The sequence below is a fragment of the Physella acuta genome, unplaced genomic scaffold, assembly GCF_028476545.2.
Source record: "Physella acuta isolate Inbredline_101_S28 unplaced genomic scaffold, ASM2847654v3 ptg001149l, whole genome shotgun sequence".
Lineage (NCBI taxonomy): Eukaryota > Metazoa > Mollusca > Gastropoda > Physidae > Physella > Physella acuta.
Window position 1 is genome coordinate 248,139 of NW_026732666.1, and position 24,400 is coordinate 272,538.

Below are 24,400 nucleotides of genomic sequence, written 5' to 3' on the forward strand. Positions count from 1 at the left end.
GGTTGGTAAGTGGTAAATCTATCAACAGCGAGAAAGAGAGAGAGAGAGTCATATACATTCATAATATTATGTTATATATTTAACAAAGAGAAAGAAGTGTAATACTTTCTCAACGATGTAATCAATCACAAATAAGGAAAATTAAATTCCATCTTTTATCAATCCAAAAACATTACAAATGTTATCCTACACTTTAAGGATGGAGGTGTGGCGTGATGGGGGGGGGGGAGGTGGATGTAATGCTCGGCCCCTCAACCCGTAGTTGTGTCTGTCTTTATAATGTATCATACAATGGCGTGTTCATCTAACATCAGAGCTAAGATGGTGCGATAGTTTATGCTAGCTGCGAATCATTTAGGAAGCTGGACAACTTTTACAACATGTTACAACATGATTGTTGTCTTGTTAACCACGTAAGTCAAAGTTGTTTATTTCAGTCGGCTTTAAACAATTGACTTTCAAAACGTTGTCACAAGACCACTTAAACCTCTTGAGAAGCTGATACTTCTCTCTCTCTCTCAAGTTTTTTTTGCTCACGAACAATTCTAAAACATTAGTCATATATTTTACTTGAAGTAGTTGTTATATTTTTATTTGAACGCTCTTTTTTTTCAAAAAATATAAAACGCTTTAGAAAATTTTGTTTTTGACAACTAACCTTGCAGGATATAGTGGAGAAGTTTTTATCCCCCAATCTTATAACCATGTATACTAATACAGCTGTTTGATGTGACAAATGATTTTATCCCGGATTCATATAGTCACACTATACCAATACAGATGTTTGATTTGTTTTTTTAACATCCTATTCAACATGCTTGATTAAACATGTTTTTACCAGAGGCGTAGCTAGGCGAGGTCGGGTGGGGCTCCCCGGGCGGCGAACTAATTGGGACACCAAACTGGAAGGATAAAAAATAAAAAAAAACTCAGTTAAAGTCCAGGAAATAGACTATTACTTTGTTCTCGTGGTTGATTAAACTGTTATCTATATCAATCTGGTAAAAATTTAATTCAAGACCCTCCAAAGAATTTCCAAAGGGGGGGGGGGGGGGGGCTTTTTTACCAACGAGTATAACTATAATATTATACCGGGCGCCGAAAAGGGTCGCTACAACTCTGGTTTTTACCAGTTGTTTTTTTTACAGCAAGTCCGGCTGTTACATAAATTAAAAAAAAGATAATATTTTAAAATCTGATTTTTAAGAATATGAATAAATGTAGCTAATCGGATAAATGCGAAAATATAAAGTGTATGGTTCTTTTATTTTTTAATTTTATTTTAGATACACACGTATAGAAGACAACACACTACGAGTTGCATGCTCTAATTAAGATTAAAACAGGACACCTTGATGATTCACTGCTTTAGTACGACATGTTGTTATCCAAATTGTTTTCTAAAACGAAATTTTAAATCTCAGCTAAAACGTGTTAAACTGAAGTAAAATAGTATGTCTATGAATATCATTGCACTTTTTACAAGCTTTTATTTAACTCGCTTCCTCTGTCGTCAATCGTCAGTCGTTAATCTGTCGTCAGTCGTCAGTCTAGATCGAAACGCTCGAGCGAAAATTCGGACACTTCTACTTGACACATACGGTTCACAGTTGACACGTGGTCAAGACATGAAGACAATGCAATCTGAAATTAAATTTGACTTGATTGGATGCCTAATTAATTTTTTACCAATTAATTAAATTGTTGACCAAATTAGTACAAGTAAAACAAAAGAAAATAACAATAATCTTCATATTTTGTTTTTGATGTTTAAAAATGTACATAATTCAGTAATATAATTAGTAATATACTCATTGAGGCTTGGCTGGAATCTTTGTAATGTTCCATGATGATTTTAATACTACTTGTAGGCTACCCATACCTTAACCAGTATTAAACTACCTATATTTAACCCGTTTCTTTACCACTCATAGGCTACCCATAACTTTACCAGCAGTAGGCTACCTATTGCTTTACCATCGCTAATGCTAATCTAAGGAAGTAGAAGTCAACAAAGCAATCAATATTAAAAGCTTCTGTCTTTGAGAAATGTTAGGCTATATTTTTTTTACAATGTATGGGCTATTTCTTGTCAACCAACCAGCATATTTTTAATAAAACAGAAATTAAGGACTTTTTATCTATTTTATTTTCTACTGTGACAACGCAGTGTTGCCTACTTTTATCAAAACAATACAAATCAAATGAAAACACTTGTAACATTTGTTTCAAATGTTTTCTTCAGTCTTTTTGTTACAAAATCTAATTTATGTTGAAATTGTTTTCGTCTATACAGCTCTTAAATTTAACTATTATAAAAATCATTCATTTTATTTTGCTATGTAAACATTAACTGCTAAAAATAATTTTTTGAGTTTAAGTATACATTTCTAATTATTTTCATTAAGCCTAAGTTATAAATGTATGTTTCACTTTTGTAATACAAACATTGATTGGCTATACGGGAACTCCGTGATCGATAGTTATTTGTTTTAAAAACGTTGCAGTTAAAGTTTTTAAATAAAATACTGCTATTTTAAACAATTTGGCCTAGTTCTGCCATTTCGTTAACATTTTGTATAATAAAAGTTATGCTAGCCAGTCGCATATAATTGTTATATATATTATGTCGCCATTACCACGTGAAAATCAAATAGCTTTTGCATTTTAAAAAGAATTGTGTTTAATTATTGAAAATACTAAAACATCAAATACATCCAATCTATTTAAAGTCCGATAAAAACAAATATTTAGGATTTTATAACCATATTACTTTTAATTACACCGCGCATGATTTTTAAAAATATTTTTTGGGCCTCTCAAATACCTTTAAGACTATTCTCTCTCGGGTCCATTGCGAAGAGAAAGTCAACTATTCACAATGTTAGATTGTAGCTTCAATTTTATGAATAACAGAAACAAAACAATCTTGAGAAATTAAAAAAATTAAAGGAAACTTTGAACTGTTTTCTAATGGCACGACTAAAATGGAGTTTGACTGTTGTCCCCCTAAAAACATTTGTCTATCAAAACTGTTATTATGTAAATAAGTAAAGCCGAATCATTACAAACATAAATAAACTTACACATATAGTTGAAGTAGTTTATTTTTTTAATATTTAACTTTAACCCCCCCCCCCGTACGAAATGGAATTTATATTGCAAATATGTACTTTTAACATTGTTCGCTCGCCGCCTCCCCCCCCCCCCCCCCCGAAAAATTTAGTCCCCCCAAATAAAATATCAAGTGACCCCCTCTCCCCGGAGAAAAAAGTCTAAAACAAACGCTGCCTATTTGTTTAAATACCCTAATGTAAACAGTAAATTGAGATACGTTTTTTTTTATAATATGGTGGTACTAGTTTGCACCGAATGAAAAGTGTTTTTTTTTGTTTCTTATGATTTGTCCTTCCGGTCATCGTTCTGGCATATTAGGCGGTAGACCTGGAAAAAAATTTCGATGGGAAATGAAAGAAGAGAGAGAGAGAGAGAGAGAGAGAGAGAGGGAGGGGGGGGGAAGAGAGAGACAGAGATATTTCGGACCCTTGGTAAAAGAGGCTCGTTAATGAGGCAAACCACACAGAAGATTTAAAACATCGAAGAACTGCTGCCTTGAAGATTGTTCTTATGTGGACAAAGACTATGGAATTAAGGTCAGTTGGAGCCGTATGTGCATTCCATATTGACACGTAATATTAATTTTGTTAGAGGAAATCCCATTTTATAACAATTAAGAACGAAGAAGAAAGTTAGATATACATAGGTAAACAAATACAGGAGACGAGAAATGTATGGTTGTGTTGTTAAGGCTCCATCGAAATTCAGAACTGTATTGAGCAAAGGTTAAACTTTCAGGGTTCATACAAAACAAAATCTGTAAGATATTACAGAAAGAGTTTAAATTTACTTAATAACAAAAACAAGTTTGTATTCAATTCTAGATTAATTTATTTATTACTTATTAGTCATTTTTTCATAATTAATAATTAATGACATAAGCGGGAGAAAAACAATTCAGTATTATGGCATCTAGAGTTTTCGCACAAATTGTGGAGCTAAATACTGATTTTGTTCATTACTATACGTTACATCCTCCAACGTATTATATACATGTTTAGTCACTATAACCTTGTTTGGTAGATTTTCCCCTGCACCATCTAAAGACTCTTCTGTAGCTGGTTGATTTAACACCGAATAATTATAATGTGAAATCAGTGCTGCTTCATTAATAACGTCATAAGGATTTTCACTCGTCTTGCTCGCTGAAGTAAAGGAAACAGTGGCCGTAACGTTGCTATGTGTGGCTTCTTGTTGAGTTCCTCTGGCTTCTGGTTGTGGTGACCAGTCTGATATATTAACTCTGTCACGTGACATCAAATAACCGTCTTTGTCAGTGTGTAAACTTGGCATTTGTATGTCATTTGATGTTTCTATGTTTACCGAGTCTTTTGGTTTTGAGGGTTTTTTACATTCAAGCCAAGACATTGCTTAAAATAAAATGAAATAGATAATTAATAAAAGTACATAGTGGTAAAAAATAGGAATTTATAGCTATTAAAGTATGGTTAAATAAATGCTCACCTTTAGTTTTTCTGTTGGCAATTACAATTATAGAGATACACCCAAGTATAGCTACCAGAACTACAGCCAAAGCGACCCTTTTGTCATAACTATCAAAATGTCCATTCGCTTCTCCTGTATCAAATGTAATTTTTTTTTCAAATAAAAGTATAGAAATATTTAAATAAAGTCACCTAGTTTAACAAGTATGATTATAATACTAGAAATATAATAAAAACCAAGGAATGCTTTTAAATTTTCAAACAATATGCATTTTTGGCATTTAATTTTTTTTAAAAAAGACTTGCTGCTGTTTATCATAAGATATTAAAACGATAATAACTCTAGTGATGACACTTCGAAATTCTTTTACAAGTATATTTTTGGTATACTAATAATTCCAAACCTTAAAACACTGAGAGTCGTAGGCCTATAATTTTTAAAAATATCTTTAACGAGCTTATGTTTGACATAATGTTATTTAAATACGTACACTTGCCGACATGAATTATGATGACAAAAACTTTGAATATTGTTAAAAATTTAATTTGTGTAATTTATACCCAACATTTAAGATCATTCTGCGAATGAAAGACTCAGTCAATTTAGTTTGCTAGACAATTTCTGATTTTGTATCACAGATACATTTATCGATGCGATGCACATCATTCTTGAGTGTAATTTAGCCCGAAGGTGAATGTGATCTCAAGGGTTGTAAACAATATATTTCTTAAAGCAAATTCAATGAGAGATTCTTTATCGTCAGCAATTTTTGACTTATTTTCTAACCTTCCACTCAGTAAATATCGTCTACAGTGATATGAGGTTTGTTCTTTCTAAAATTTATGCAAAAATGTGTTTATAATGTAACCACCGTGTACTGTTCAGAGAAAACACGAAACTATATATCAAGAAAGAGATTTAAAAAAATAGTCGAAAGTGAGACTAAAAATACAAGTGATACTGTATTGTTTCTTTCATATATTTAAAAAAGATGCTAAAATATATAACGCTATAATTATTAAGCATATAGTTTATAAAAATAAATAATGAAATATAAAGTTATTTCGAATCTGACGGTTCATGGGGCAAGTCAAGTAGAATTAATCAGTTTCTGAGACCTCGTCATATGAAGAGATTATATGGTCAGCATTATGCCGCGTTTGCTTTCCTTAATGCGAGTACATTTATGATATTTAACTATTTGGACGAAGCTGATTACTGTCGCCTGCCTCTGTGTCCTTCTGCATTATTTTATATATCTTTTGTGTTTTAGAAGTATTTTCAAAAAGCTATATTGTAGCATATATAACCTATATATATATATATATATATATATATATATATATATATATATACATATATATATATATATGAATATATAAGCCAATGAATTGATTTATATCTGCTATATCAAAGACTTCTGAAGTGGATTGTTATCTTAAACAGATAATACAACATACGAGGAGGCGAATTTTTTATGTACCTTGTTTATTGTGGATAGGAAACGGAAGCATTACATGCAAGGGACATCACTCAAACATTATAAGACTAATACAAGAAGAATGAGTTCCCCTCAATATAAAGCTCAATATATTACAACTTCAAACTTTATCTGGATTCCTCTGTGCAATGTAGATCTAGAAAATCTGTTCTCCCATTATACTAACATAGTCTGTATCCATAGTGTGAAATAAAATAATCTTGATCAGCCAAAAGGCCTTGCACTAAAAACTATGTTGGTCTATTCCTATTCCTCACAAATAATAGAAAACATTCATGTGTTTTAGTTAACAGTAGTATATTAGGTCCCTTTTGGACCGATTTTTTGGCGGAGGAGTCAGGGTGGAAAGGACAATGACATATAGTAAAATACTCGGGAGGAGCAGGCGCAGCCTGGTACAATGACATATAGTAAAATACTCCCAGCCTGGCGCATCGGGATGTGGAGGGTGGTGGAGCAGGATGCGCAGGCGGGACAACGACATATAGTAAAATACTACGCCAACTGGGGTTGGCGGAGGTGGTGACGTAATCATTGACCTTGTGACGTAATCAGTGACTTTGTGACGTAATCATTGACCTAGTTACGTAATTTTAATAAGTTTTTAATTAGTTTTAATGAGTTTTTAAAATTTTAGTTAATTTTTGACCTAGTTACGTAATTTTAATGTATTTTTTAATTAGTTTTAATGAGTTTTTAAATTTTTAATTAATTTTTATTATCGAGTTACGTAATTTAATTACTTTGATTGTATTTTTATTTTGTTTAATTTGTTTGTTTACTTGTTGTTTAATTTAATTACTTTGTTTATATTGTGTAATTTTTATTAACGAGTTACGTAATTTGATTATTTGTTTACTTTTTAATTATTTTTATTTTGTTTATTTTTAATTTAATTTAATTTTATAATTAGTTAAATTATTATTAACTAGTTACGTAATTTGATTTTAATTACTTTTGTTTATTTATTTATTTGATATATTTCTTTTCTTTGATGTATGGTATTTAAAATAAAAGACACTGTTTATTTGATTGTATGTATGTTTAATAGTAAACGGATAGGGGTGTTGGTGGATGAGAGGGGGAGTAATGATGGGGTTTGAGGGGAGGGGTGCGTTAGCGTGTACTTTGTGAATAACATCCATTAACCAGACATGTAACACCTGTTACGTATCGACCGCCCGCGAAGTTTTCCGGGCTGCGCGTTTTTAATGGGAATGTATTGATCGCACCCACTGGGCCATCACAGCATGATGTCCCACCTAATTAAATTTTTGTTATGCATCAGTGATTTTTCCCCGCTCGGTTTGATAGGTCATGATGATTAACGACGTACATTAAGTGCCTCTCCGCGTTAAGTGTAGCGACATCGGTAACTATTCGCTTATAGCGAGGTCAGCGAAAACCGATCGATTTGTCAGCTCCGTGAAGCCCTTAGGTAACAGCTGGTGCTGTAATTAGTCACGGCTCTCGGCTTTTTTCATTAGATTACAGCTGTCCATGAACTATGTTCACATATCGTACGCCCGGTCATTCTTTGATCAAATTAAAAAATTTTGTTTCCACATGTCCTACGAACCGTCCCTTGCTATGTATGAAAGATTAATGGTTGTAACTATTCGCTTATAGTGAGGGTCAACGAAAACAAAATATATTTAAGGGTCGGAATTTTCTTTCAACCACCGTTAAATCAGGTTTTGAGACGAAACGAGGTCTCGGTAGGTTCGTGCTTTTTAATGGGCGACAGGGGCGACTTAGTGCGTTGGTACGTAAGGTATGCGGGGGTAGACATGTTTTTTACAAGTCTGGAAAAGTAATTAAGTTTTTTATGACCGTTCCGATTTTCTTTTGATCTGACCACCATTTGACCACCCTGAGCCAGATAAATTTAACAAATGTTCAATACATAGTCGCTTATAGTAACAAGGGTGAGGGGTGTAAGCAGGCGGGTGACGGTGTGAACAGGTGGGTGAAGGGGGAAATATTAACAAATGTTCAATACATACTCGCTTATAGTAACATGGGTGAGGGGTGTAAGCAGACGGGTGACGGTGTGAACAGGTGGGTGAAGGGTGAAAGGTGGGTGAAGGTGGAGAAGGTGGGTGAAGGGGGGAACACGAGTAGGAGTAAAGGATATATAGTAAAAGACTCTACCACCTGAGTGAGGTGGGTGAGGAGGCGGATTTTAATTTTAATTTTTTATTTTATTTTTTCAGCATCTGTTAACTTTAAGGTTCTATAACACTATATATTTAAATACATTTTTTGATTCAAACGAGTTTACTTTTCCTAATGTAAGTACAGGTAAAGAGGGATTTCCTATAGATCTGTAATGAAGTAGGCCTTGTTGACTATGACTGGTTGTCCAGGTGTTGACATGATACACTTTTTTTTGAGATACACGTACACACACACACACACACACACACACGCGCGCGCGAAATTCATACTAGGTCGGTAAAGGCGGAGAGAACTTATAGGTATACATTATCATGGCGACAACAAAAGCGACCCTTATTTTATTAACATGAAAGCGTGTTTTCCAAAAAGTGTCACCAGGCCGTTGCCATTTTCACAGCGGGGTTTATTTTAAGTGCACCTTGTGCACGTTTGTTTACATTTTAAAAGACGTATCGCGTGTCTTCCCCACATGTCTTCCCTAATAGAGAAACGAGAGGAAAGACAACTGTTCTAAAATTAGAACAGACTTGTTTACAGCCACGAGTATCGTCCGTTGTGAAAAAAATTGCGCGTCAGAATCCTTAACTAAACAGTCAATTTCTTTAACAAGTTAAAAATAATTTAGGAAGACAAGGGTTAACAACATTAGACGCCACCATTTTTGTTTCATGTGACGACAAGGCACAATACACTTTTTTATTTTATGTCTCAAGTAGAGGGGTGGGATATTTTTTCTTTGTAAGAGTCTTGTAAACAATGGGTAGAGGAGGCGATTACTAAGTAAGAGGGGAGAGAACGTGATGAGGGAAGAGTTTAAACTAGCGTCGGGGGAGTTTGGGTTTCACCGAGGCGTGTTTCAAATCCATGTTTCGGAGTTGGTTGGGTTAGAGTTTACAATAGAGTGGGACGGTCTTTGTTTTCAACAAGACAGGTTTCAAAGTTGGTGCATGGGTGTTTGGTACAGGACTGTTTTGGAATCGGTGAGGCAAAGTTAAACTAGGGTCAGGGGAGTTTTCAACGAGGTTGGTTTCGAAATTGGGCCATGGGTGTTTCAGAGTTGGATGGGAACGTTGTCACTTGTAACATTAGTTGAATACAGATACAAGTTTGTCTGTTACTTTGTCTTTTGTCTGTCCAAGTAATAGTGTGGGTAGAGGTACGGTCTGTTTATCTAGCGGGTGTTTAGGGACGGGGGCGAGGGCGGCAGACATAGCTGGCTAGGGTGCAAGAAATATTCAACGAGGAGTAGTGTCTACAAGTTACATAGACCAGTCTGTTGGAGTAGTGTCTAGGGGTTGTGATATTAGTTGAGTGTAGATAAATGTAAGATTGTCATACATCCTTTGTCTCTTAAATGGAATAGAATGGGTAGTGGTACGGTCTGTGTATCTATCGGTTGGTATTGAGGTTAGGGATGGGAGAAGGAGAAAGGGGTTGCGGACAAAGGGAAGGTAATCTGCTTGAGGTTAAACATCGCCATGTTTTCAAATATCGCGATGCAAGTCACGTTCTCTCCCCTCTTACTTAGTAATCGCTCCTCTACCCATTGTTTACAAGACTCTTACAAAGAAAAAATATCCCACCCCTCTACTTGAGACATAAAATAAAAAAGTGTATTGTGCCTTGTCGTCACATGAAACAAAAATGGTGGCGTCTAATGTTGTTAACCCTTGTCTTCCTAAATTATTTTTAACTTGTTAAAGAAATTGACTGTTTAGTTAAGGATTCTGACGCGCAATTTTTTTCACAACGGACGATACTCGTGGCTGTAAACAAGTCTGTTCTAATTTTAGAACAGTTGTCTTTCCTCTCGTTTCTCTATTAGGGAAGACATGTGGGGAAGACACGCGATACGTCTTTTAAAATGTAAACAAACGTGCACAAGGTGCACTTAAAATAAACCCCGCTGTGAAAATGGCAACGGCCTGGTGACACTTTTTGGAAAACACGCTTTCATGTTAATAAAATAAGGGTCGCTTTTGTTGTCGCCATGATAATGTATACCTATAAGTTCTCTCCGCCTTTACCGACCTAGTATGAATTTCGCGCGCGCGCGTGTGTGTGTGTGTGTGTGTACGTGTATCTCAAAAAAAAGTGTATCATGTCAACACCTGGACAACCAGTCATAGTCAACAAGGCCTACTTCATTACAGATCTATAGGAAATCCCTCTTTACCTGTACTTACATTAGGAAAAGTAAACTCGTTTGAATCAAAAAATGTATTTAAATATATAGTGTTATAGAACCTTAAAGTTAACAGATGCTGAAAAAATAAAATTAAAAATTAAAATTAAAATCCGCCTCCTCACCCACCTCACTCAGGTGGTAGAGTCTTTTACTATATATCCTTTACTCCTACTCGTGTTCCCCCCTTCACCCACCTTCTCCACCTTCACCCACGTTTCACCCTTCACCCACCTGTTCACACCGTCACCCGCCTGCTTACACCCCTCACCCTTGTTACTATAAGCGACTATGTATTGAACATTTGTTAAATTTATCTGGCTCAGGGTGGTCAAATGGTGGTCAGATCAAAAGAAAATCGGAACGGTCATAAAAAACTTAATTACTTTTCCAGACTTGTAAAAAACATGTCTACCCCCGCATACCTTACGTACCAACGCACTAAGTCGCCCCTGTCGCCCATTAAAAAGCACGAACCTACCGAGACCTCGTTTCGTCTCAAAACCTGATTTAACGGTGGTTGAAAGAAAATTCCGACCCTTAAATATATTTTGTTTTCGTTGACCCTCACTATAAGCGAATAGTTACAACCATTAATCTTTCATACATAGCAAGGGACGGTTCGTAGGACATGTGGAAACAAAATTTTTTAATTTGATCAAAGAATGACCGGGCGTACGATATGTGAACATAGTTCATGGACAGCTGTAATCTAATGAAAAAAGCCGAGAGCCGTGACTAATTACAGCACCAGCTGTTACCTAAGGGCTTCACGGAGCTGACAAATCGATCGGTTTTCGCTGACCTCGCTATAAGCGAATAGTTACCGATGTCGCTACACTTAACGCGGAGAGGCACTTAATGTACGTCGTTAATCATCATGACCTATCAAACCGAGCGGGGAAAAATCACTGATGCATAACAAAAATTTAATTAGGTGGGACATCATGCTGTGATGGCCCAGTGGGTGCGATCAATACATTCCCATTAAAAACGCGCAGCCCGGAAAACTTCGCGGGCGGTCGATACGTAACAGGTGTTACATGGCTGGTTAATGGATGTTATTCACAAAGTACACGCTAACGCACCCCTACCCTCAAACCCCATCATTACTCCCCCTCTCATCCACCAACACCCCTATCCGTTTACTATTAAACATACATACAATCAAATAAACAGTGTCTTTTATTTTAAATACCATACATCAAAGAAAAGAAATATATCAAATAAATAAATAAACAAAAGTAATTAAAATCAAATTACGTAACTAGTTAATAATAATTTAACTAATTATAAAATTAAATTAAATTAAAAATAAACAAAATAAAAATAATTAAAAAGTAAACAAATAATCAAATTACGTAACTCGTTAATAAAAATTACACAATATAAACAAAGTAATTAAATTAAACAACAAGTAAACAAACAAATTAAACAAAATAAAAATACAATCAAAGTAATTAAATTACGTAACTCGATAATAAAAATTAATTAAAAATTTAAAAACTCATTAAAACTAATTAAAAAATACATTAAAATTACGTAACTAGGTCAAAAATTAACTAAAATTTTAAAAACTCATTAAAACTAATTAAAAACGCATTAAAATTACGTAACTAGGTCAATGATTACGTCACAAAGTCACTGATTACGTCACAAGGTCAATGATTACGTCACCACCTCCGCCAACCCCAGTTGGCGTAGTATTTTACTATATGTCGTTGTCCCGCCTGCGCATCCTGCTCCACCACCCTCCACATCCCGATGCGCCAGGCTGGGAGTATTTTACTATATGTCATTGTCCTTTCCACCCTGACTCCTCCGCCAAAAAATCGGTCCAAAAGGGACCTAATATACTACTGTTAACTAAAACACATGAATGTTTTCTATTATTTGTGAGGAATAGGAATAGACCAACATAGTTTTTAGTGCAAGGCCTTTTGGCTGATCAAGATTATTTTATTTCACACTATGGATACAGACTATGTTAGTATAATGGGAGAACAGATTTTCTAGATCTACATTGCACAGAGGAATCCAGATAAAGTTTGAAGTTGTAATATATTGAGCTTTATATTGAGGGGAACTCATTCTTCTTGTATTAGTCTTATAATGTTTGAGTGATGTCCCTTGCATGTAATGCTTCCGTTTCCGATCCACAATAAACAAGGTACATAAAAAATTCGCCTCCTCGTCTGTTGTATTATCTGTTTAAGATAACAATCCACTTCAGAAGTCTTTGATATAGCAGATATAAATCAATTCATTGGCTTATATATTCATATATATATATATATGTATATATATATATATATATATATATATATATATATATATATATATATATATATATATAGTTTATATATGCTACAATATAGCTTTTTGAAAATACTTCTAAAACACAAAAGATATATAAAATAATGCAGAAGGACACAGAGGCAGGCGACAGTAATCAGCTTCGTCCAAATAGTTAAATATCATAAATATCATAAGATAAATAATCAAATATAACACCAATTTCACTTTCATTTACATTCTCCTTAAAGTCTTCCATCAATTTTAGTCAGAACTGTTTCAGGACAACATTTATCGCTCGCTCTAGACAAAAAGAGATCATGTAAAAATAAATATAACAATGTCAGCACTATAACAATCTCTAGTCGTTCATGGATTTATAAATAAAGTTTTGATTACTATTATAAACATATGTAAACCACCACTGCCTATAGTAATTATTATTGTTTGTTTACCGGTATGTAGTAAATAATAAGTAGACTAAGTGTGTTAGGTAGCCTATGCCTAATTTTAAAATTATTTTTCTTCAATAATAATCACGATACTACTTTTTAAGCTTATTAGACCCAAACACTGTCTATGTGTACGAATTAGTATTATTAGAGAATTATATGCAAGTTATTCTAATCAGCAGCTAGTAAATATCAGACTAATACTATATTATTATTGTTATACCTTATGACACATTTTTAGTAGCACTACACTGTACACCCTTTATTATAGGCTTATTATAGTAGCACACTGATCACCTGTATGTTTATAGTACTGAGTAAGTGCTAAGTCTGAGCAAAATTAGAATATAATTATAATAGCCTAATGCTTGACCATATTACTATTGTTACAGATTTTGATACTATTGTTCTACTATAATTTACATATTATTATTATAAAAATATGAAAGAGAAACAAACCTAAGCTAGTGTAAGAACCAACAGTTCACTAGAGTCTACCTACTAGATGTTAGGAATTGTTAAATCAACTAATTATTATACTACAGAAAAGTCACTCTACGGTAGTCCCAGCTAATGTCATGGTCATACCGTTGCATGGTGTATCAAAACTGCTACATACCGTAATCGGGCATTATCAGCACAAGTATAAAGAAATAGTATGCAAACAACTTATTTTTAGGTAAAATTACTCACCTCAGATTGATAATATTTTTTTCAAGAAGAAAAACACGGCCTGTAAATTTTTATTATTTTCTCAAAAACCTCGATCACAGCTGTCCGACCAGTATAAAAAAAACGGAATCAAACACTGTGTGAAACGAAACACACCTATACTCTGTTTCGGGTATGTATTTGGATCAAAAGTGATCAACCTAGAGTATGGCATATTAAAAACTCAGATTTTAATATGTGTGTAGATTCATTGGGGGTTATTTCACTTTGTAGCAACATTGGTACAACATGAAATGAAGGTTTTTTTAGTTCAACCCCAAATTCATCGTAGTCAAAGAAACGCGATTTCAAATAGGCCAACTCCATATCATAATTATACTTCCTTAGATCCTTCAATATTTTTCTTTTTTTTTTGCTGTATTTATGTTACATAATACAAATTTCCAGCAAAGTTTTAAACATGGTATTTAATTGTATATCTCACGACACGAAGTATGATTTTGTTGTTTTATTTAATAACGCTAGATGGATTCATAATTTATCGATTTAGTATGTTTTTAATCTTTCTGTAAGTTGTCTTGTTTGGTTTTTACCTTTTAACAAAATTGTTGTCCAAAATCATATAATGTACACCAAATACATGCAATACGATAAATGGTAATGATTGTTATAAGTTGCAATTGAAGAAAACATGAGTATTTGCTATGCAAACTCGAAGAAGAAAAGCACTATCCGCGAAACTTTGAAGATCGGAATCAAACAGACACCGAACAAGCAAAGCTCCTTTCATTATCCAAAATTAAATTCATCGTAGAAAAATTAAAGTTAACAAACAAAAGAATACAGCAAAAATAGTTTAAACCTCACTAGTTACCCATATTGTGTATTATTGTTTATATGTAATTCAGTTTATTTATTGAAATTTGTAAAAAAAATATATAATTCTTAAGAACGCATCTTTGTAGTTTTTCTATAGACTCAAGTTTAGTCAACTTTAAATTAAGACACCCAGGAAAGTGATAGATATAGTTTACAAAAGCGATTAAACAAAAGCACTATTTTTAATTCTTTTATGTTATCTACTAAAACATTTATAAAGTAAAACACTTTTGTTTATAATGGAGAAAAGTTCACTTTGCCAAAATTAATCAGCTGGTAGTAGTTGTTTTTAAATTAGAGCATGTATGTGCACTAAATACAAGATTCCCGCTTATTTTAACGTTTCGGTTTCTGGGCCCACTTAAATCATACAAAAATCTACAGCGATATGATTGATGCTCTATCTATACTTTTTTGTTATATATATATATATATATATATATATATATATATATATATATATATATATATATATATATATATATATATATATATATATATATATAGCCCAACTTTTACAAAAATAAAAAAATAAATGATTTTTTTTTTACCTTCAGTACAAAGCGGAGGTTTAAACCCAACTATACAACCTCCATCACACGTTCCGTTCTTATGGTTACATTTGCCTTGCTTAAAACAGTTCACACTACAAGAGTCACGGCAGTCAACACCCCATGTACCTTCATTGCACTCTAGATATTTGACATGAACTATACTTTAATACATATATGTTGTTCACCTGAACACATGAAACTTTAGTTCAAAATGAAAAAAAAACTGCCCTGTATAGCAAAATTAATATATTTTTCTAAACATTTTGGCTCTTTCTCACCTGTCTGGCATACTTCAAATGTGTAGCCTGGAGCACAGCCAGATGGACAGGTACCAGTGTCCACGTGACATTGTTCATTGTTGACACAGTTACATTCTTTAGTACAGTCTAGGCCGTATTTGTTCTCTGAGCATTTGTTGACTGGAGAAATAAAAGCAACAACATCAAATATCTCGTAAAATTACATATCTTATAAATCGAAGAAATTTAAAAAATTTTATAACTCGTTTATTTTAACAATAATAAGAAGACATTTGAAAATATAAATTTTATGATACGCGCTCAAGATGTTTTTCAAAGTCAACTCAGTTTAGTAAACAAACATAATTATATTGTATACCCCCATAAATCTCGGCCTCACAAAAATGTAAATAGTCTACATCCAATGTGACGTTGACACGATCAACATCACGTGATCCAGATACAACAGTGTGGATTAGTGCCAGTGTCTTAGGAGCCGTGTATGTGAACACTTGGTCACCTTTGTTGTTCCAACTTGTTAGTGTAAACCCACTGATTTTATTGGTGCAACAGAATGTCGCTAATACAAAAGAAAAATACATGAACTATATGAGACAGATTAAATATTAAAATTTCTATGCAGGTTTAGACAATATAAACAAAAATTGAATTCAGTAAGAATTGCCTTTAGGCTATAGTAGGGCAATCAATAATAAGTGTAGTGCAAATATCCATTCCAGTAAATACATTTCGTTTTATCATTATACTGTAGTCATCAGTTTAAATTCTAACTTATATTGTGTAACAATGAAACCAGCTTTGAAAACTTTAAAGGTGCAAATAATTAGTTTAAATCGAATAGATTGATATTTATCTTCATGCTATTTTTCCTTTTGCTACACGGTGTTTAAACACTTTTCTTTAATTTTAAATACTCACGCTACATTATCAGATAATACCCACCGTATAAAACATATCTGTTGACACTGTATGCTTCACCACTGAAATTAACTGTCCAATTATGAGGTATTCCTTTTGATGTCTGATTGTCGGTGAGTATACACGAATCTCGGCGCCAATCAGGGTTTCTGTTACCATCCACTGCGTTAGAGGCCTTAAAATTTGCACTATAGATTATAAACGTACTGTCTTGTATAGCAGGCTGTTTAACTGCAACATTCCTACCTAGAATGTATAAGATGCTTTGTATTTAATTTATAAAAAAAAATATTGAAGACTGGGTTTATAAAATATATGATTCATAAACTACATGATATCATAGTAAAAACGTGCGAGATGGAAATGTATAGTTACCCCCATTGATATAAACAGAGCAGACATTCCTTACATTTTCCCCTGACAAAACTAGACGTGTCATATTTACTGTTGTCCGACATCTGAACTCAACCGTGTCTTGGCTGATGGCTGATTGGTAAATAGAGTCACACGTAGAGGTTCCGTCAGTGATGTTGATGTTTAGATTTGACGTCAGATAATTTGCTGAAAATAGTTATACATTGCATTGATCAAACTGTTACGGTAAATACGTTGTGCATAAGGACTGAAAAATTGTTTCATTAAAAATGATTTTGTTTTTATGTTCATAACAGTTTTGAATCATGTTTTTAAGCGGTTAAAAGCTCTTTAACAAATAATACACTGACAGCAAATGTTAGACAAATACTACACATTTTATTTTTGTTCTTGCTCCGTACAACAGTACATAACATTTCCATAGAGCAGCAGGTCCTAGACTACATAATCCAAGAAGGAGACCACCCAATATACAACAACGAACAACACTTTTTTAAACAAAAACATTTTAATTCTGAAAATCTCGAATTAAAAGTAAAAATATAAAACGTCTCATCACTAGAACCAAACCCCATAAAACTCAACATAGCACTAATAAAATGTCCTTCGTTTATAAAAAAAAAGTCTCTATAACTATTCAAAAGCATCGTTCGTCGTTGCAACTGTTTACACTATAAATCACGCTTTAGTTTTTAATTAAAGCTAAGAGGTTTTTTTTGTTATTCCTATAATTGAAGGGCTCAGTGGAAAAAGTACTTAAGTTACAATTTTTTTTTAAAAATGAGTTAAGACCGGTATATTATTAAATTACCTACCCTTAACCATCCCTGTAAATTTGGGCCATGGAAAAAGTACCGAAGTAGCTTAATTCGAATACTTTGCATCAGCTGTTTTGGTATTTCAGCTTCAATTTAAAAACTTTGCACTCATTTTTCTCAAAGCTCTCAAAATACACTTAAGTACTTTTTCCACTGAGCCCTTCAATTATGTTTTCGCTGTGAACCAGTGCAGTAAAACTTTTCAAATTCATGCATGGCTGTATTAAAGATTTATGACACATGCTCTAAAAGACCAGGGCCCACAATAAGACTGCTTTCGTAGAGTCAAAGTAAATTTGCTTGTATTTGATTTTAGCTAATTAGACATGTATTGAGCGCTTACTTGCTTGAATAAATTGTAACCACAAAAAAGTAAAAGGATAGGAAATATTCCAGGAGACTTCAATTCTCTGGTCAACTCCTGCAGCATTACATGCAGTAGTTTTGTCTTGGCGTGAAACGTTCAATTTCAATGTGGCTGTGTGAGTTTTTGCAAGATTCTCTAAAACAAATACATTTTAAAAATTGTAACTGCCATGTTGAAATGTTTTGATATATTGTTCCTATTTACGTATCCAATACTTCATTTTATTACGTTGTGGCTATAAAGGAAGTATATGTATTTAATTTATATATATATATATATATATATATATATATATATATATATATATATATATATATATATATATATATAATGTACGTCTGTCTGTCTTTTTTTATGCAGTACTACACCTCTCATCCGATCGCCATAAAACTATAGGGCCTATATATATATATATATATATATATATATGTGTGTGTATGCATGAACTATGTATAGGTGTTTCGCTAACCTCCTCCCTTCCACCCGATCCAATGCCTTCACACCAACAAGCATTAAAAAATAATAAATCATAGTTAGCATATTGTATTTGGCATCGTTGGAAATCTGGATTTCTGATGTATTTGATATCTTCCATCATCTCGGAAACACACAAAGCTTACAATCGGCCTTGCAGTTTACACAGAAATGGTATTTTCGTGACTCTTTTTCGTTACTTTTGACTGTTTTCTCATTTCGCACGTGTTTAACACTAAAAACCTACTACTTTTTTTATTTATTAATCAATGTCCACCATATTTTTTAGTAATTACTCTTCATGCAAAAATACAACTTTTGTCACGAGGGAATTGTGATGGCTTTCATGGGAAAAAAGTATTTGGTGAATAACATGCACATTTTTCAACTTTTGAATACTAAAATGTGTTCTATATTTTAGACCTTGTAAAAATTCTTACTAGTAGCCATTTCAAAAAGTTCTCGTGACAAAATTTTAATATACTGAAATATAAGCAGTTTAAATTTGATTGCTATAAGTGCATAAATAAAATAGCATTTTTAAAAGTACAAAAAATTCAAAATGGCGGAGTTTTTTTTTTTGGTTTCCATGACAACTAACCTTGTTTTCTACCCACATTTTTGCTGTTTAATACTTACTTTCATTTGCCTAACATGGTAATAGTATTCAAAATGGCTTTGGATTTTAAATTGTAAAAAATAGAAATAAACGGCGCATATCCACTTAATTAAATTTGAAAACGTTTGTGTTTAATTACCAATACGTTTGCCTTTAAAAACTGGTTAGTATCAGTATAGGATCTACATTTACAGTAAGGAGCCGGACGTTTTCCCGAAAGACAATTGCCCAAATGCCGTTTGACCGAAGGCCGTTTACGTGAACGGACACTTGCCCGAATGCGACGAATGCCCGAATGGACGTTTTCCTGAATGAGAGAAATATATAAATGGACAATTTCCCAAATGCGACTAATTTCCGAATGAATGTGGCTGTGTAAGTTATGGCAAGATTCTCTAAAACAAATACATTTTAAAAATTGTAACTGCCATGTTGAAATGTTTTGATATATTGTTCCTATTTACGTATCCAATACTTCATTTTATTACGTTGTGGCTATAAAGGAAGTATATGTATTTAATTTATATATATATATATATATATATATATATATATATATATATATATAATGTACGTCTGTCTGTCTTTTTTTATGCAGTACTACACCTCTCATCCGATCGCCATAAAACTATAGGGCCTATATATATATATATATGTGTGTGTGTATGCATGAACTATGTATAGGTGTTTCGCTAACCTCCTCCCTTCCACCCGATCCAATGCCTTCACACCAACAAGCATTAAAAAATAATAAATCATAGTTAGCATATTGTATTTGGCATCGTTGAAAATCTGGATTTCTGATGTATTTGATATCTTCCATCATCTCGGAAACACACAAAGCTTACAATCGGCCTTGCATTTTACACAGAAATGGTATTTTCGTGACTCTTTTTCGTTACTTTTGACTGTTTTCTCATTTCGCACGTGTTTAACACTAAAAACCTACTACTTTTTTTTATTTATTAATCAATGTCCACCATATTTTTTAGTAATTACTCTTCATGCAAAAATACAACTTTTGTCACGAGGGAATTGTGATGGCTTTCATGGGAAAAAAGTATTTGGTGAATAACATGCACATTTTTCAACTTTTGAATACTAAAATGTGTTCTATATTTTAGACCTTGTAAAAATTCTTACTAGTAGCCATTTCAAAAAGTTCTCGTGACAAAATTTTAATATACTGAAATATAAGCAGTTTAAATTTGATTGCTATAAGTGCATAAATAAAATAGCATTTTTAAAAGTACAAAAAATTCAAAATGGCGGAGTTTTTTTTTGGTTTCCATGACAACTAACCTTGTTTTCTACCCATATTTTTGCTGTTTAATACTTACTTTCATGATAAGGAGTTCTTTCGTCCGCCTGAAGTTAGTTGCAAACGTCAGAAACATGATTGAACACAACGTTTTGTTCAATGAAACACAGCATTAGTGCAAGCATCAAATGAAGTCGTTGTAGAAAATGCTAAGCAAAAAAAAGCAACAAAAAAAAAACAACAGCAAAACAATAGGAGAAAATCTCATCAAACACTGCATGTTGAAGATGGTGAAGTTAATTTTTTGGGGATTCCAGTGCAGTAAAGATGCAACAAATATCTCAGCCTAATAATACTATTCAGCGGCTTATAGCAGACATGTTCGTAGATGTTAAATAGCAAATTTTTAATTTAATCAAGCTTTCACCATTGTTTGCTTTTCAAGTTGATAAATCAACAGACGTGAGTTCGTGTTCGCAGTTGCTTGTCATTTTCTATATTCATTCAGATGATAGCAAAGAAGAGTTGTTATTTTGTGAAGCTAGAATGGAGAAAATAAATACGTTTTTTGAAATTGGATGATTAAAATGGGTTACAACGGCTGTGGGGGTTCGTACGGATGGTACGCCATCTATATTTAGGTCGAAATAGGGCTTTTAGAAAACAGAAAAGATTTAGTTTCCTAAACACTGCATAATTCACCAGTATGCCCTCGCAATTATGGCCTGTTCCGACTCCCTTGCTAGTAAAAGTTTGGGAACCACTGGCTTATTCATTAGCATGTAAAAGAAACGTTTAAAAAATAACGTCAATCTAAAAATAAATGTATTTTACATGTATGATATATAAATCGCCTTTAATATATAAATCAAGCGACATTTTAGGATACGAATATTCAATAAGTAAGAATGAACAAGAAGTAGAGATTTTTAAAAAAACGATCACTTTACTATGAAGTACTAACACAAGAGGAAGTGTATTGTTTGTTATTGTATTTTTTATACTTCATAAATTTAATTTTTTTAGCATAATCAAAATATTGTGGTAACTGGAGATATAATTTTAAATTGCTTGGTAACATTTTTTCGGATCTCAAAGCAATTTTTTTGTCTTTATTGAAATTATATAAAAAGGCATTATTCCGTCTCAGCCCAGTTATAACTGAGGACAGTGTATATCCAGCAGCTATGACGTGAGAGCTAGTCCTCTAATATTTTTGTTCTAACTATCTATGAATTCATCACACGTATACTAGAGTCCTGACTTATTTTACGACGTCATCAAGCTAGACTAATAACTTGACAGGATCACATTCTTTCATTTGATTTTATATCGCACAAGTCTCATTGTATTAACTAGAATGACGTGGACAACGACTACATTCACAACGACGGGACAAAGAGTTCCACACCATTGCACAACAAGACTCAGACTGCCCTAACCTTATTCCCCAGTAAAAACAATCCTACACCAAAAACGCGACATGCTTTCTCACCGAGTCATAAAATCAACATCTTTTATTTAAGTCAAACCTTTCACAACACATACTCTTGTACACACAAAAAATGCCAATGCTGTTGTTTTTATTACATGTTTTTAATAAAACGGATGCATAAAAAAAAGCAAATGTTATATTCAATCATAATAATAAGAATTTTAAGTATAAAATCATAATAAAAGTGAATGTAAAGAAATGAAGTGGTTTTAAAAAGTGAATAGGCCCTACCCATTTACAATCACCCGAGCTTATTGCAAATGTTTGCTGATATGTAGGGTAAAGTGGTCAGCCGCAGGAGCGCTACATCTTTCACTTTCTCTCTCTAATGTTAATACCAACTCTTTCAGTTTCTTTAATCCATTCTCTCGTTACACTCTCAACGCTGCACCTTATCCTAAAACTTAATGCTAACATTAATGCTGAACATAGTTGAACTAAAATCGAACTTTATACTTTCGTGACTGCTTTTCTGTTTACTGTCTTTCTTTTTTTCTTTCATACTTTACTCAGTTTCTCGTGCTTGCCGCTTAAAACGAGACCTAAGAATGATGTTTGTTCCTTCCGCAACCCACAATTCAGAGCGTTGCAGAAATGTGTTAAACAAGTGTTGTTATGGTGGTCTAGCAGTAGGGAGCTAGACTGCTAACCCGTAAGTTCAAGTCAGTAGACCGTCCCTGACAAAATAAAGGCGGCTGGGCATAGTGCTGACCACACTATCTCTTCATATGCCGAGGTCATAGAAACAAGTGAACTCTACTTCACTTGCCCCATAGACCGTCAGGTTAGAAAGGGAACTTTTAAGTGTCATCATAGAGCTGCGATGTACGTTCTGCTGCATCTTTTTCTTGGTGTTTCTTTCCGTGAACACAGAAACATGCGCTCGAAATGCAAAGGAGAAAATTGCTCGCACGATTGCTCGTATCTCAAAATATTCGTGCGATGGGGCACTGGTATGCCAAGTACCACTTTATTTGGAAAATTTAGGCATAGGCTTCGGGATGGGGATAGTGACATAGATATGATTAGGGTTATGGTGGGGATTGTGGTTAGAGTTCAAATTAAGAGATATTCTGGAGGGTATAAGCCTATTCTATACTATGACTGTTCCGCTTTTTTTGCGTTATAGAGGATGACTAGGAAGAGTCTTAATTCTTTTTTATGTTGCCTAGGCAGAGTTTGAAATTCTGTTTAATTGGTACTATGTCGGCCCATTTCAGACACTAAGCAAAATGCTCACGCATTCTGTTGATGCATGAGTTTTCACTTTAATTTCACATGCATATTAGGTATTCTCGAAGTGATAGATAATTTGTTGGGGTCGGTGGGTGGGGGAGGGTGCAGACAGGACAAATGATCTCAGACTAAATATCTCAAACAAAATAATTCACAGTAAAATATATATAGTATATTATTTAGGATTATTTTAATGGATTGTAAAATTTTCGTATTAAATGTCATGGCGATGTTAATTTTTAAATATAAAGAATGTTGTGATCATTTGGAATCAGATAAACAAATTTACATTTGAATTAAATTCATAAGTAGTGCTAAGTCTTTGCTCTGTACACTTTATAAAGGAATAGAGACTGATTAGAGACACATTACACATGCAATTTCTAAAAGTATAAAGGAAAATGAAACTTTTTAAATAAGTTTAAAGAATAAAAAATCTTGATCTCCTGACTCCCTAAATATTGAAAATTAATTTTTGAGAGTAACACAAGCCAGCGGCCATTAATAAAAAGTTTCCCTTTCAAACCTGACGGTCTATTGGGCAAGTGAAGTAGAGTTAACTTATTTCTGTGACTTCGGCATAATTAATAGTTGTAGATTCATTCAAGAAGTGTACTATTACATGATTGATCGTAGGAGTTGGGGTTTGGGATTAACTTCCCTCCCCTCCCCCAACACACCCCTGCCTATGCCATAGCACATGATACCTAAAAATAATAAAAATGTAAAAACATGAAAAGGAAAGTTACAACAATGTACAGAGTTATGTGCCCTGAAAGCATCCTTTACAATATAACAGAGCACACTATTAAATAATTGTTATTACATTGCAAACATGTAGCATAAATAAATAGATTTATATCTAGATTTTATTTTTCCTTTAATTTTAGAATATGCGATAAACACGCTTCTATTTTACAAATATTTACCTTATTATTTCAAACCTAAGCAGAATGAAAACCTAACATGTATAAAGGCTGTAATAGACTTTACCAGTTTCATAATTTTTACTATTTATAATAACTGTGTATAATGTCTTTAGATTTTGTTAGTAACATTCATTAAGTCATTTTATAATAAACAATAAAAACAATAGCTCAAACAGCTGATGTAACATCATTGTTGGCGTACACAGAGTCTTCATGTGGTCCCTTCTCACTTGTCTGAATAATTGGCACAATCCTGACGTCACCAACATTGTTGTATGAAGATGTCACCTCATGGTATCTCTCCAACACTTTATACAAAACTTCATACTGACTCTGTGGAACGTGAATAATATTATATCAATCTAT

The 24,400-nt window shown here is 33.3% G+C and overlaps 1 protein-coding gene across 4 annotated transcripts in view; it reads right to left on the minus strand.

Annotated features, from left to right (window-relative positions):
• Positions 1-24,400, minus strand: part of LOC131956443 (receptor-type tyrosine-protein phosphatase T) — a 76,133-nt gene that overhangs the window by 24,629 nt on the left and 27,104 nt on the right. The window contains exon 31 of one of the 4 annotated variants that reach the window (XM_059320882.1): positions 21,968-24,367. The exons of the other annotated variants lie outside the window; for them this stretch is intronic. Within the exon in view, the coding sequence (XP_059176865.1) occupies positions 24,203-24,367 (165 nt within the window). The 3' untranslated portion in view covers positions 21,968-24,202. Of the gene's footprint in view, positions 1-21,967; positions 24,368-24,400 lie in introns of those variants that run through there. 4 annotated transcript variants of the gene reach the window in all.